This window comes from Coenobita brevimanus, chromosome 23 (assembly GCF_032717465.1).
Source record: "Coenobita brevimanus isolate Jiangsu-jjx chromosome 23, ASM3271746v2, whole genome shotgun sequence".
Lineage (NCBI taxonomy): Eukaryota > Metazoa > Arthropoda > Malacostraca > Decapoda > Coenobitidae > Coenobita > Coenobita brevimanus.
This window is the reverse complement of record NC_136976.1, coordinates 55,206,481-55,223,095: the sequence shown is the minus strand read 5'-3', so window position 1 is coordinate 55,223,095 and position 16,615 is coordinate 55,206,481. Positions and strand designations below refer to the sequence as shown.

At 43.9% G+C, this 16,615-nt stretch overlaps 1 protein-coding gene across 1 annotated transcript; it reads left to right on the top strand.

Moving 5' to 3' along the window:
* The first annotated feature begins 2,692 nt into the window (after window positions 1-2,692).
* LOC145392980 (uncharacterized) lies at window positions 2,693-16,325 on the top strand. Its single transcript, XM_080267278.1, has 10 exons — window positions 2,693-3,080; window positions 4,271-4,492; window positions 6,558-6,935; window positions 7,686-7,904; window positions 8,378-9,040; window positions 9,522-9,752; window positions 11,086-11,280; window positions 12,928-13,413; window positions 14,257-15,803; window positions 16,129-16,325. The coding sequence occupies exons 1-9, from the start codon at window positions 2,790-2,792 to the stop codon at window positions 14,656-14,658; spliced, it is 3,087 nt and encodes a 1,028-aa protein (XP_080123404.1). The 5' UTR covers window positions 2,693-2,789; the 3' UTR covers window positions 14,659-15,803; window positions 16,129-16,325.
* Window positions 16,326-16,615: the final 290 nt, after the last annotated feature.

Genomic DNA, 16,615 nt, shown 5'->3' with positions numbered 1-16,615 from the left:
TTTTTTGTGGTATGTGGTTAGCAGCGTGGTGTGGTGTGTGGTGGGGTTTGGTGTGTGTGGTGCGATGTGGGTGTGGTGTCGTATGTTGTGTGTGTTGTGTTGTGGCTGTGGTGTGGTATGTTGTGTGTGGTGTGGTATGTTGTGTGTGGTGTGGTGTGGTGTGTTGTGGTGTGTTGTGTTGTGGCTGTGGTGTGGTATGTTGTGTGTGGTGTGGTGTGGTGTGGTGTGTGGTGGGGTTTGGTGTGTGTGGTGGTATGTGGATGTGGTGTGGTATGTTGTGTGTGTTGTATTATGGCTGTGGTGTGGTATGTTGTGTGTGGTGTGGCTGTTGTGTGGTATGTTGTGTGTGGTGTGGTGTGGTATGTTGTGGTGGTGTGTTTTGGTTGTGGTGTGGTATGTTGTTGTGGTGTGATGTGGGTGTAGTGTGGTATGCTGTGTGTGTTGTGTTGTGGGTGTGGTGTGGTATGTTGTTGTGGTGTGATGTGGCTGTTGTGTGGTATGTTGTTGTGGTGTGATGTGGGTGTGGTGTGGTATGTCGTGTGTGATGGGGTGTGATGTGGTGTGGTGTGGTATGTTGTGTGTGGTGTGATGTGGATGTGGTGTGGTATGTTGTGTGTGGTGTGATGTGGGAGTGGTGTGGTATGTTGTGTGGTGTTGTGTGGTGTGGTGTGGTATGTTGTGGTGTGGTGTGGGTGTGGTGTGTTATGCTGTGTGTGGTGTGGTGTGGTGTGGTGCTGTGTGGCATGTTGTGTGTGGTGTGGTGTGGTATGTTGTGTGTGGTGCGGTGTGGTATGTTGTGTGTGGTGTGATGTGGGTGTGGTGAGATGTGGGTGTGGTGTGGTATGTTGTATGTGATATGCTGTGTGTGGTGTGATGTGAGTGTGGTGTGGAATGTGTGTGGTGTGGTGTGGTGTAGTATGTTGTGTGTGGTGTGGTGTGGTGTGGTATGTTGTTGTGGTGTGATGTGAGTGTGGTGCGGTATGTTGTGTGTAGTGTATTGTGTGTGTGGTCTAGCGTGTGGTGTGGTGTGATATAGTGTGGTGTGGTATGGTATTGTGTGGTGGGTTGAGGTGTGCGATGTTATTTTGTGTGGTGTGTGTCGCGTTGTGTGTTGTGGTGTGGTGTGGTGTGGTGGTGTAGTGTGTAGTGTATGGTGTGTTGGTGTAGTGTGGTGTGGTGGTGTAGTGTGTAGTGTATGGTGTGTTGGTGTAGTGTGCGGTGTATGGTGTGGTGTGTGGTATGTAGTTTGGTGTGGTTTGTGATGTGCAGTGTGGTGTGGTGTGGTATGATGTGTTGTGATGTGGTGTGATGTACAGTGTGGTTTATGGTGTGGTGTCGTGTGTGTGTGTGTGTGTGTGTGTGTGTGTGTGTGTGTGTGTGTGTGTGTGTGTGTGTGTGTGTGTGTGTGTGTGTGTGTGTGTGTGTGTGTGTGTGTGTGTGTTTGCGTGTAGTGCGTGGTGTGGTGTGTGGCATGGTGCGAGCTGTGGTACGGGGTGAAAGTTGTGGTGTGGTATATTGTGTGTGTGGCGTGATGTATTCTGGTGTGGAGTGTACAGTAGTGTGTGGTGTACAGTGTGTGGTGTTGTGGAGTGTGTAGTAGGGTGTGCAGTGTAGTGTGGTGTGGTGTGGTGTGGTGTATGGTGTAGTGTGTGGTTTGGTTTTGTGTGGTATGGTTTGTGGTGTGTGGTGTGGTGTGGTATGGTTTGTGGCGTGTGGTGTGGTGTGGTGATCATGCCATATAAGCCCACTTTCTTCCATCCTTTGATCAACAGACTGGCTAACCAACCTACATTTGTTATCCTTTCCAATACGCACAGTCCATATTCCGTGCACCCTTTCACAGTCCCATTTCTACTGCTATCACTCCTGCTTAGGATGTTCACAATATTCCAAAGTCTCACACCCGTATGTCAGTATGGGCACTAACACATGATCGCCCAGACTTCCTGCAGCCATGAAAATAGAAAATTATTAACTCGGGTAAAAATAGTAAATCTCAATGCCGGGAGGTTGTGCCGGATCTTCACCGTTCCCGTACAGTTGCGATTAGTAGTTCCTTACATTATCTCCAGCCCGTGCCAAAATTTCATGAGCTTTTGCTTAAGAAATCAACAGCAGTCAAATGGGTTAGGTGGTAAGTTGGTAGCCTCAGACACGTAAGGAAATTATCGACCGAGGCTGTCTATGATTTGCTATATGATTTGATATAAAAGGATCACCTTCAGATATGCGTTAGCTAAGCAGCTAGATCTGAAATACGAATTTTGCAATTGCTAGTGACAGGTTAGGTTGCTTATGATGAACCAAAAGCATTACTCAGGCACATACATGCCACATACGTGGAGATTATTTCTAGCTGATCTCGGCGACAATTTTACATTAAGTAATGTATGCCACAATATCTGAGCTTACGTAATCAGGGCAAAACTTTATTAAAAGAAAATGATTCACTAGTATTTTATGTAGCGCTCAGTTGAACAATTTCCTTACATTTCCTGTCCCAGAAAGTAATAGCGGTGAATAATATTTACATAGGTGGTGTTCAAAGCGGCAGTGAAGTGGGGAATCATCCAGCAACTTGGCGCGGCGGCGTGGCGGCGGGAGGCTCAAAATATCCATGTGACGCTGCGGCCACGTCAGGGAGGTGGGCGAGCACTACCGGTATAAGGCAACGCCACGCCCCTCACGCCCAGTACACTGATCATCTCTGTGACGATCACACTACTACACACTCTTTACTTTAACAGTGTTCAAGTGAATTCGTGTGTTGCTCTAGTGAAGAAATAGAAATGTCATTCCACAGAGACAGAATGTCAGCCGAGGACTTTTGGGATTTTGACTTGCCTATTTCCCGGCGAGGCCGTTACTTCCACGATTCCTCCTTTGCCGACACAAGGGGTGATTTCGACCGGAAGGTGCGCGACATCCTAAAAGAGTGGGGCGATGGGGACCTGCTGGGGGACAGATGGGCGGACGACGACGATGATATCAATCTCAGTCGTTACAGGAAACTGCGCTCCCGCAACCTTTCAGATGACAACCAGGCCGTCACCGTCACATCCAAGGACGATGCGCACAAGGTAACGTCAAATTACGGTTGACGATGCTGACTTATGGGTCACTCTTATGCTCGTATATGACTATCACACGTTGGTAACAGGGTGTTGTCAAGGTCAGTGTTATTGGTAACAAAGGCTGATGTCAAAATCGCTGTTACATTCTCGTAATACGCGGTTACCAGAGTAGTGGTTATATTTTTGTAAAAATTTTGAAATTAAATAAATAATGTAAAAGTAATGAGAGACGATAAAAGGGGAAGTGTAGTGATGTACTGGAGCAGTGGGTTGGTGAGACTTGGGTGCAAATCACACTGGTGCTGGATGGCGATAACTAGTTATGAATATCACATGCTATCTAACCCTTGGACAGACTATAAGAAACTGTTAAATGCTATCTACCGCGCTTCTACTTTTCTCTTCATTTTATGGTCACCAAAGCGTTAGTACGACACCACAGTCTGCACTATTACACTAATCATTTATCATCTGTATTCTGCATTTCAGTAGAGGCAGTGAGTACCAATGTGAGACATGTGTGATGGCCATGGGAGTTACGTGATCCATAAATCTCGGAAAGACGTTTTCAAGTTTATGCCTAACGTCAAGTGCATTAAGAGATACAGTTAAAATACAGATATATGATGCAACTGAATGAATATCGTGTCCCCTGATGTTCTGCAAAAGTACCCTATGTTCCAGAACTGATGAAGTAGTTCTGTACAAAGCCTTTGTCATAAACATTCATTGTAATTAATTCAAGGGAAAAACACGCTCTCGTATAGGAAAACTGGGCACTCAAATACTGCATTTTATTCTGGACACCAAGTAATGGTTATATTCAAATGACAAGAGTGGCTGCCTGATCTTGGAAAGTTACGAAATGAAAGTCTGTTGGCTTGACGACACACATTCTTGTACGGTGTTACTGGATTTAATGAGAAACTTGCATACAGTAGTTATCAAGTGTTTGTGCTTGGAGGGAGGAGGCGTTATTGTGTCAGCTGAGTACGTACGTTTAATGTGTGCGAGTGTTGTTGCATGATTTGATTGCGTGTACAGGAGTAAATGGAATGTTCTTGCACGAGCTGAGTGCATGTATAGAGTGTGAGTGTTTCTGCGTGAGTTGCGTGCGTATGAAATTTGTGAGTGAGTGTGGAGTTTATTAGACGTGGTAATTCGAAAGAGTTGAGTGTTGGTGTGTTGATTCACAGATTGTGCTGGACGTGATGGACTTCGTAGCGGGTGACGTGAAGGTCAAGGTGGTGGGTGAGTTGGAGCTGCTGGTGGAGGGCCGCCTAGAGGCTGGCGCTGAAGGCGGAGGTACTACACGTACCTTCCGCCGCCGCTTCGAACTCCCTCCACACACGGACATGGACGCCATCACGTCAGTCTTGTCCCAGGACGGCATCCTAACCATCACTGCCCCAAAGAAGGTCAGTGTCTCGGTCATGGGAAATCATGACGTAACTGGAAGTCCTTGCTATGATTCAGAAATAAACTTCAGGCAGTAAACTCTCCCCATACGGTTGGTACTGTTAGAATATTAAACATACTGTAACTTACTATGGGTTTGATAGCGAAAGGGAATGTTATAAAAGGCTACTTAGACTGATGACTTACTGTAAGCTGTTTTGACATGAAGAAAGGTGCCTGGTTCTTCATACACCTTCACACGGACCAGGAAACAGTACGGAGGCTGCAGATGACTGAATGAGGCTGTGTTGCCATCCACTTTAACGTACGAGTGTCAGACGTTGTTAAACTTGAGTATGAAAGATATTATCAGAACAGTGAATAGGGACACTTAAGGAATATGATGTAATGTGAGTTGCGTAGGTTGGCTAGGACGGGTAGTAGACCATTGTGTGGCATGAAAATAAATAATCAAGAGTAAGAGCAGTGGAGATGGGACTATTGAGAACTGTGTGTGGAGAGCGGAAAGTGAATAGGATATATATGGAACAATGTAATTCGTGAAAGATGCGGAGTAAGGAAGTTTGTGGAAACCAGAGTTGAGTGTGCTTAGACTGTATGGGTATGTGGAGAGAATGGGTGTAAACTGAGTGGTGAAAATGGTAAATATGAGTGAATTTGAAGGTGGGAGGAAACGTGGTAGGCCTAGAAGAAGATGGATAAATGTGGCAAATGAGTATGTGAGAAAGGGAGGTACAGCAGCTAATGGGGTTAGGGAACTGACCAGCGCTCGAGCTGGCAGGATGAGTTTTGTGTGGAGGAGTGTATGACCAAGGTTGAAAACCCCTTCTTAAATTGGCAGTCGTCGAAGTGACTCTGTCATATAGGTGAGTTTGAGGTTACGCGCGTTTTTTTTTTTTTTTTTTATAGGTTACGCTCGTTTTTTTTTTTTTTTTGACCCATCAGGTGAAGCCAGGATTCCTGGGTCTTGAATGATGAGTGAATGGGAGTGTAACTCACCCAAATGTACAAACTTGGTTAGTATCTCTTTTTTTTTTTTTTTTTTTTTTTTGAAGGGGGGGCTCTCTGGACTCATGGGGTGGAAAAGGAAATTGGGATGATGATAAACTATCTATCTATCTATCTATATCTATCTATCTATCTATCTATATCTATATATCTATCCATCTATATACAGTATATAGATAGATAGATAGATATAAATTCAGATATAGATATAGACAGATAGACAGGCAGACAAATATAGATATATGTATGTATGTATAACCGTGACAGATTTGAGGCTGGAAGTCTGTTGACGGTATGGTAGAAGAGTGTATCTTTAGATGGAATGGTCAGGCAGAGAGAATGAATATGACCAGGGTGGTTCAAAGGCGCGAACTATCAAGCCAAGTATGAATCATGAAGCAAAAACTGGTGAAAGATAGAAGTGGATAGATGAATAATATATGGAGATACATACTCGCATGACGAGGGCTGCATCCCATGTTCAACTTGACATTCATGGGACTGGATCTGCCCCATAGTTGTTGCAATAGCGACTTAATCAGATGAAGGAGACAGGGAGACAAAAAGTTCGAAGGCTTGGGTGATCACTGTGCTCGTATGGAGATATGGATTATTTTCACAGGGCACTCTGATGACTGTTGTAGTTTGTGTTTTCCGTTTTTTTTTTTCTTCTGAATCCCTGTCACTTCACTTGTTCTGCCGTAGGCAGAATATACTTTGTATGATAATGATAATGATAGCGGTCAATTACTCGTATTGTACTGTATTCCTTGAATACAAAAACGTTACTAAATTATCATATCCTCGTTTTCGTCGAACACTTATTCAGATGAGGGAGACCTAAAGAAGGTGTTAAGTTTTCGTTCAGTTCATAAGAGCTAAATGCATCGTATTTCAATTTTCTTATGCAAACTACTTCTATGTTATACTGATGCTGTAATGTACCTTCCCCCTGGACCCCCATCATTTTAAGTTGCTGTTGGCTTGCGATGGTGGTGATGCTGATGTTCATTTTATACTATGCACAGATTTGACAGGATTTTGTTTTTTCTGTAGGGAAGCAGAAGAAAAGAAGAAACTGGAGGTGGGAGCAGAGGGTCAGCAGACAGCAGGCGGGAGCACGCAGCCTCGTCCAGCAGGGAGGAGGTGAGGTCACGGTCAGGACAATCAGACTTACGTGACGTCCCCTTCAAGAAGATGGGACGGTTCTTTGACGACTCTGTGTTTGAAGACAGCCGATGGGACTTCGACCGGAAGGTGCGGGACATCCTGAGGCAGTGGGGCGACGAGGACCTACTGGGGGACAAGTGGGCCGACGACGATGACGACAGGCGACACACCAGCAACCTCAGCCGCTACAGGAAACTCCGATCCCGTAACCTCACAGACGACAACCAGGCCGTCGCCGTCACATCCAGGGACGACGCGCACAAGGTAACGTCACGTAACAGTTGAAGATGATGAGGTCAGAGTTACTGTTGTATCTTGGTAACGCGTGGATAGGTTAGGTTTTTGTCTTGGTAACGGGTGAGTTGGTTAGGGTTACTATAATGTCTTGGTAATGCGTGGGTTGTTTAGGGTTACTGTCATACTCAGGCAACACTGCTTATATATAATGATATATCCACATGATCGGCTCAGTGAGGCAGGATCACTTGAATAAAATTCTTTCGTCGTTACAAAGGCAGTTAAATACTCTTATGTCAGGCGATTACAGTGAACTGAAAGAGATCCCCAGAAGTAAAAAAAATAATCTGTCATTTGTAGTACGAGTCGGCATATACAAACATTAATGTGGAAAGACTGATTAATCTCTGCCAAGAGCTAACTAAACAAAGACTTCTAATGGATGTAGCATGGACTCATGTTAGGATAATTCCTAGAAACAGGCAACTGCTGATGGATGAGTACCAACTAACAAAGTGCTTGATTTTGTGTGTGTGTGTGTGTGTGTGTGTGTGTGTGTGTGTGTGTGTGTGTGTGTGTGTGTGTGTGTGTGTGTGTGTGTGTGTGTGTGTGTGTGTGTGTGTGAGAGAGAGAGAGAGAGAGAGAGAGAGAGAGAGAGAGAGAGAGAGAAGGTTGCATGCTGCTGCGTAAGGAGAGTGCATGCTACTAGAGTATGGGAACGTAATGTTGTTGGATGTGATAACCGCCTGAGTTGAGTGTTGATGTGTTGGTTCACAGATCGTGCTGGACGTGATGGATTTCGTGGCGGGTGACGTAAAGGTGAAGGTGGTGGGTGATTATGAGCTGCTGGTGGAGGGTCGCCTGGAGGCTGGCACAGACGGTGGCAATGCACGCACCTTCCGCCGCCGATTTGAACTCCCACCATTCGCAGACATTGATGCCATCACGTCAGTCATGTCTCAGGACGGCATCCTCACTATCACTGTGCCAAAGAAGGTTAGTAGACGTGACTGTGAAGGGGGAGTGGGGAAAGAAGTGATAACTACTGGCTACCCAGTCTTACTCTCCTTGGGTGCTATTTTTTTTTTTTTTTTTTTATGTGTCTGACTCTGGGAATAGGCTTCACAGCCTGCTCTCAAGGATCAGCAGTCCTCCTACATACACAACCAATAGGAGCAGGACTGTGGGTTAGAAACTCCTTATATAAGAAGAAAATGGGAATATGGTGATGACACTGATCAGCACCTATGGTGCAATATGGTGATGACACTGATCAGCACCTATGGTGCAAGCTGCCATTCACTGTAGGTCATCCTACACAAATGGGGTGGAAATGGAGCTGGGACTGCTATATCCTCATGTCCCCAGAAAGATTAAAGAACTGTATTGTTGGTTTTCACTCTCACTATGAAAACAGATCACAGAGTTAGTTATTCTGACGTTACTAACTGACGATCTTTAATCCTCAGGGGTCCCGAGGCAGGTCAGAGGGCGCGGGTATACAGACCAGCTTGAACCGAGGGAGAGTGGCGGACAGCAGCGCCTCAGCCTCGCACACCGCATCCACCAACACATCCTCCGTCAGCAGCAAGGTGTCGTCAGAGGTACAGCAGAGTGAGAGGCTGGGAGCTGCAAGCAAGAAAGAACTCTCTCAGTCATCACAGCAATCAGTCCAGGCGAGCACACCCGCATCTGCTCCACAGGTAAAGGCAGAGTCACAACAGACGAGTCAGAACGTTAGCGTTTCAAAGGAAGTAATGAGTGAAGCAGCGCCCAGTGATTCTCAAGTCAAGGCCGTCAGGAGTGAAGAGGAGGACAAATCAAAGCAGCAGGCTAGTCAGGTACAAAGCTCATCACAAGTATCACAGACAGTGGTACGCAGCGAGGATCATGGTGGACCTAGACGCACTGCATTGCCTATCACAACCAGAGGACAGTTCTTCAACGACTCCTTCTTTGAGAGTAACTGGAAGAACTATCAGGACGCCGTGAGGGACGTGCTGGCCAGATGGGATGATCGCTCCTCCTCCGTGGCCGCCGACGACATGACCTGTTACAGGAAACTTCGCACGCGTGACATGAGGGATGAAAACCAGGCCATCTCCACATCAGAGGACCAGACAAGTTATAAGGTAGCGTAAGTCCCGTTAGAGTTCATTCAGTGCTGTACAAAATTACAAATGATTATAATTGGCTTGTGAGGTGAGACTGAAATTATGTCCAAGGAAAGTCACTAATGAGTACTGTGGCTTTTTTTTTTTTTTTTTTTTTTTTTTTTTTAATGAACCCAACGATGACATTTTTCATATTGTTTGTAATAATTATAACCAGATTATTTTATTAAGCTTAGAAGACTTTCTAAACTAAAATAATTATATATAGTCTACATTATCTCCTTCTGTAGAAGAGGTTTTCCTAGTCTGAATAAATCGTTCGAAAGAACCAGGACTTACTGTAGCTGTACTAAACTTTAAAATGTTAAGGATTAAATAGTGGTTAATTAGAGTATTTTATTCTTTTTGGGGAAAGAAACCCTTGGGCTGACGGTATTGATAATTTCTAGCCTAATCTAATCTGACGTAACCAGCATAACATAATCTCTTTGTGCCCCAGTTTGTGGTGGACGTGCACGACATCACAGAGGACGGTGGTGAGGTGACGGTGAACTTGGTGGAGGAGGGTCAACTGGTGGTGGAGGGGCGTGTGGAGAGACGGGATGGCGGTGCTGTGGTGGCCTTGAAGCACTTCAGGAGGGAGTTCACGCTGCCCCTCAACGTGCAGCAGCAGCACATCACGGCCGTCATGTCGTCTGATGGCGTCCTCACTGTCATTGCCCCAAAACAGGTGTGTGGACAGACAGGTGGCACGGTACTGACATGGCACGCTGCTGACATGGCATGATGCTGACATAGGGTGGTGCTGACATGACATAGTATGATGCTGACAAGGGATGGTGCTGACAAGGAATGGTGCTGACACAGGATGGTGCTGATATGGGACAGTGCTGACAAAGGATAGTGCTGACATAGGATGGTGCTAAGAAGGGATGGTACTGTCACGAGATAGTACTAGTGTGATGTGTGTGGCAAATGCTGATTACGAGCTTATTTTCACCATAATCGTCATTCTAATCTACATTTTCACTGCCGTATGGGAGAAAGCAGACAAGAACAATTCCAACAGATCTTTTCAGGTGGGATGGTAGTATTCAGAAACACAAAAAGAAATAAAATAGCATCTATTATGAAAGGGAGTGCTGAATTAAACTGTCGTGCATCTATTCACGAAAAAAGGGGTATATATATATATATATATATATATATATATATATATATATATATATATATATATAAAATGTAATTGTGGGAGAAACACATATTACACCTGCGTATATATGTGGAAAATTTTTGACGTTCCAGCCGGGAATCTAACTCGAGACCTCTGGAAAGAAGTTGGGTACTGTTACCACTACACTATATATAGAAAGACGCTTGTGTGCTGGCTGGAATAGATTAAAACTATGTCACTTGCTGAGCTGCGTGGGGCTAAGCAAAAAGATCCTGTTGTGTCTGAAGTATGTATCATCATTGAGGTCAGGATTGAAAAATATCCTCCCATAACGGATTTACCTGGTTCTTTATAGAATTCAGGTGGCCTGGCTTTTATCACGCCGTGGCCTAGTGATAACGGTGCCTGACATCTGTCTAGAGGTCTTGGGTTCGATTCCTTGCTGGAGCTTCACAAACTCTCCATATATGTAATATCATCATTATGGTAGCCACCACCCCGGTTCCTACTCCCACCTACAGAAATTCGGTGATATGTTCAGGAAATAATACAGAGAAAATATTCAAGTGGGAGAACGGGACGCCTGATGAACTGGGCCACGTAGTCAGCCATACATCATTCAGTCCTTTGGATTCCTGCCTCCATCACATGTGCACATTGATGCGCCTCACATACACCTGCCGAACAGTCATTATTCTGTAACATACCATACATCACACCTTCATGCTCATTCACCACTCACTTGATTTTTTTTAAAATCACCCCCACCATTATCATTATCATAACCTTATTTCCAGCATTATTTTTTTCCTCCGTTATTATTATTATTATTATTATTATTATTATTATTACTATTATTTTTAATATTATTATTATTACCGATCTTCAGAAACTGGAACGACCGGCTCTGGCGCAGGAGAGTGTGTCAGTGAGCAAACAGGAGGGTGAGGTGAAGCAGACCCAGACAGCAGCAGCAGAGACTGTCAAGATGAGCGCTGAGAGTCAAGTGAAGGAACAGTCCCACAGTTCTGCCGCCGCTGAGGTCGCCCAAGGCTCATCGTCAGCTGCCCTGGAATCTCATAAGGTAAAACTCTCATGGAACGCTTCAGGGACGTATATTGCTGCCATAGATTTTGTAATGCTTCTTTAGTGTTTCATTTTGCCTCTTGGACCTTAATATCTTCTTATACGTTTGCCAGGTCGGCCTATGAATGGCTCTGTTTTGGAGTCACTTACCGTATGTCAGCCAGGAACGTGTCACTCGTCTTAACTTATGCCAGCCAACCCTGTGCCGTACCACCAATGCAGTCTACACTATCGTACTGTATTACTAGATATATCATGTGTTTGGAGCCTCCGGATATATAAAAATATGCTTAGATTATTTTGGATACATGTCAAACACACACACACACACACACACACACACACACACACACACACACACACACACACACACACACACCAAAAAAAAAGATTAAAAAGGCAAGTAAATGAACATAGACTAAGGCAGGCCTCACATCTCTCACTCGTTCAATGCGGTTTTGGAAGAAATTGGGAAGGTATTAACTGCTCCTCACCCTCCATCCCTCCTGCTCCTCATCCCACCTAATTTATGACATACAGCTGCATGCAATAAATATTTCTGTGTGGTATAATTGTGGCTTTGCGGGGTCCGTCAGATTCAATGATCACTGTTCAAACAATAATGCAAACTGTGTCGATGTTAACAATATATAAATACGTGTAACATAAAAAAGAGGACTAAGGCATAATATGCATCAGAAATCGCGTTACGGAATCTCCTATACAAAGGATAACAAGGCTGGCAGACAAGTGCAATGTAGGGCTGACTGAAATTGTGACTAAGCTTTATGCCTTTCAGTTCTGTTGGGTATCAGAGGCCATGATTTTTAACGTATTTGGAGACAGGTAGGCACAGTACTTGCAAAGCCTTAATCCTTTTAGTGTGATGACGCTTTTATCGTTTAATTGTACAGCAGTCTCTATTAGCTAAGGGTTCTGTCAATGCTGTGTCTAACCCCTTGCAGTTCAAAGTCTTCCCTGCACTAAAGAAAATCGTCAGGAGGCGGCAAGAATGAAAGAATAAAGACGATCTCGTAGTCAGGGGATTAACAGTTTGATTGCTGGGGTTTTCTCTGTGATGAATAAATCGGTCAGGAACGAGGTAGAATACTAGCAGTGAAAGGGTTACAGGAATTGCTTTAATCATCTGACTACATATGATTCCTCTCAGCTAAATAAAATCGTGTGTACTAAATGAGAAAAACCTATGTAAGCCTCAGTATGATAGCCAAAGGGCCAAATTGGTGTAGTTTAGTCCTAATGGATATTGTGACTAATCCTCAGGCTATTCACTGTTGTAGGCTCTCACAATCAGCGCCTACCTTCAACCCCTACCGTATGCTGGGGTATGTTTATATTACAGTCCTACCAACCACCGGACGATTTTATTCAGTTTAGGCCGGAAGATCTCTGCTGACGCAAGGATTGATGACGATGTACAGTGATGCTGAACTGGAGGGATTAGGTGTAGCTTTAGGTAATCCGCACACTACTCGGCTACAGTTGCATAAAATCGTTGAATAAAACTATCTGGTAGTAGAAAGAATAAAGTAAAAATTACGTTATCACAGTGAAACAGTTAATAACAAAAATGGATGCAAAAATAACATTGTTCTTGGAGATTCAGGTGTTCATTATTTTGCAGGAGGGTGAGACCATCATCATCCCTGTTGAGATCGGTCAGTCAGCCGCCGCCAGCCAGCAGGAAAAGAAAGTTACCGTCGAAAGTCAAGTCAACTTCAACGACGACGAAAACTACAAGAAATCCGCCGCCGGGAAGGACCTGGCGTTCGGCGACGAGACTGAGACGGACGCGGCTCACAGGCGGCTTGGAGAGCAGCAGCAGGAGGGGGAGAAGACAGCCATGGTTAAACGGCGTGTGAAGAGGGAATTCGATGACGCTTACAAAAACAGACTTCTTCCCATTAAGGGCAAGGGTAAATTTTGCGAGGACGATCTTTTTGCTGATTATCAAGACAGCTTCATGACCGCCGTAAAGGATATTCTGAATAAGTTCCACGAACCCAGTGGCAAGGCCGGAGCGCTGGACGCCTACCGTGGTCTGCGTCAGCGAGATCTCAAGCTGGAGAATCAGGCGACCCACGTCGAAGACAACCCTAACTCCCAGAAGGTACGATGACGCAAACTGTCCCAGGGACGTGCGCTGAATCCCAGGTTGTACTTGAGAAACTGGAGGGAATTTTTAAAACCTTGGCCATATATATCTATATATATATATATATATATATATATATATATATATACAGTATATATCTATATATATATATATATATATATATATATATATATATATATATATATATATATATATATATACATATATATATATATATATATATATATATATATATATATATATATATATATACAGTATATATATATATATATATATATACAGTATATATATATATATATATATATACAGTATATATATATATATATATATATATATATATATATATATATATATATATATATATATATATATATATATATATTTATATTTATATATATAGTTATATATATATATATATATATATCTTTTTGAGCCTGGGAATTATCTTTCAACTTGGCCTGTATTTTAAAATCTGGGATCATGCAAGGCGTGGCAGGCTTTCCAACTTTTTACTGTGATTATTAGACGTGGTTATCCTCCATACCATGTTACAAAACATCTTCAGTACGGAGGTTGAGACACTAAACCCGCTTACACTCTCATGCAAGGTTTAAAAAATGACTTATAAATTTTGTGCCTGCATGCACCTTCACAATATTTGTTGCAAGCATACCGTACGTCTGTTAGATTCACAGCATAGAAAAAATGTTCCTCTCGTTCGTATGATTTGCGTCTGAAGGAAGAAAAAAAAAACACGGAAAGATTCTGTATTTTCTTTCATTTATCATTAAATCTGCACTTACTAGTCATGCTGATGTTAGTGATGTATTGTTACAGGTTGTGTTGGACGTTTTGGACTTCCTGGACGGTGAGGTGACCGCCGAAGTTGTTGATGGGAAGGAACTTGTCATTAAAGGTCACGCCCAACGGCGGGAAGGCTCCTCCCTCACCACTCTCACCTTCGTCAGGCCCATCCCCATCCCAGAAGAGGCCAACCTGGAGGCCATCTCCGCCTTCGTGTCCTCAGACGGCGTCCTCGTCCTCAATATCCCGAAGCTGGAGGAGCAGTACGAGTTGGTGGACCTCACCAAAATGTCCCCGGTACATCGGCCGCGGCTCAGCACGCCCGTGGATTCTGGTGGCCGGGCTTCCGCAGAGAGAAATGTGAGGGACACGTCTGTAGACCTGCAGGGGAAGGTTTATAGCACCTCCACCCCCAGGGACCCTGAACGCCTGTAAACTGTTATGCTCCGCCAGGGCGCCGCGAGAGGGAGTCATTGGCAGCTGTCTTCATTGGTTTATGAAATTTCGTAGCACCTCTTCCTCGGCGATTTATTTTGCACATTACACCCTGATATCCTGTTGTACGATACTGGTTTATGTTGGCAGACCGGAATTATTAATCTGTCGAATACGGTAACGTCTTTATATATTTTGCTCCTTCTGACGGTAAACGATTTCACTGACCTCAGGAGAGCCCATCTGGTAGTGCAGGGTTAATGATGACTGTATCTAGATCCACCAGCTCGAAAAATCCGTCCTACGCTGAATAAAGCAACATGGAGACAAAAAGTAAAGAACTGTAAAAAATCATGGCATAGGAGTTAAGGTGTAACAGGCAAAAAACATCACTTAAGGAGAGGTGTCATGAAAATTTTCCCATGCCACCTGGAGTCCGGCCAGGTCAGTGGAAGTAAGATGGCGCCTACACAGCCTCGCCCCGCCCCTCCCTGACACCAAGCAAGGGCAGTATTCGTGTTAGCTTAGCAGATTCCCCAGCATCTCTTCCTTCGCGGTTTATATTTTGTTTATTGCACCATACTGGCCTCATCTATGTTGTCTGTACCTTTGTATTATGAACATGCAGGAGAATATTAAGGCAGCAGATGCAGATATGAACCCAATAAAAGGTCACCAGAGAGTCTCCTCAGCACGCAAAAGTGAAGCTACAACTCTAACATGCGAAGCATGTCTATTTTCGTTGCTGAATTTACAGTGTTACAAAATACAAGAAAGAAAAGTCTCCCTCTCGCCGTGTCTGCTGTGTGGCGCCCCAGCTTTCACTCGTTGCACCTGAAGGATTACTAATTCCATGGGTCATATCCTTGCTGGCTAAGGAGGCTCCCAAACACCTCTTCATTGCCAGTTTAGTTTTGCATTTTATATTATTGATATTCTCCTGTATGTACTCGATGCACATATTATTCACACTGAAAGCACGGTAATAACATGTAGGTGGATTATGGTTGTGATATGCAGATTATTCACAGAGGAAGAGACGCTAAGGAGACGCGTAGGCAAACGAGATACGGACCCAAATAATAGGAATGCTGTCCTACAAACTCTACATCGACCAGCACAGCTGACTGGCAGTAAATGATCAGGTATGAATACAGTTCATCATCATCATCATGATTAACATCATCATCAACATCACAATCATTATTATCATCATCACCCTCATCATTATCATCATCATCATCTTCATCATCATCATCACCCTATTTCCTGTTACAAAAGACGGGTTGGACAAGATCTAGAGATAACAAAAGAAAGACGTAAAAATAACCGTTTAAACAGATGGGTTATGATGATGTTTGTCATTATTTTGAAATGCAGAATACAATGCCATGCAATATACAGAAAGCTGTGGAAGTACACCAGTAGTGTGATTAACAGGGAATAACAAGGAATTATGTTGGTTTACAGATGCCACGTCCCAGGATGCCGCCAACTGACTGTGAGTCCAACATTCCTGATGATAAAACAATGAAGTGTTGAGCTGTGTTGCGCTGTGCTGTGCTGTGCCGCGTTCCCGGCAGACTATCACCTCCCGCCTCCAACTTCTTCAGCATTGGATCTCGTTGGATGTGAGAATGAACCATTTTCCCCGTTGGCGCAAGAGACTTCAAAGCACCTTTTCCTAGCGATTTATTTTACATCCTGCACTTCTGTATCCTCAAGTATGCTATCGATGTGAAGTACGTCCGGTATAAAATATACAGATATCATAGATGAGAATACATAGGTGTAATACACTAAATATATCGCCAATTTGTGGTGCTAAGTCTCCTGTGCCAAACTGAATGCTGCCCCGTGTGTATGTGTATGTGTGTGTGTGTGTGTGTGTGTGTGTGTGTGTGTGTGTGTGTGTGTGTGTGTGTGTGTGTGTGTGTGTCTTGTCACGGCTGTTTGC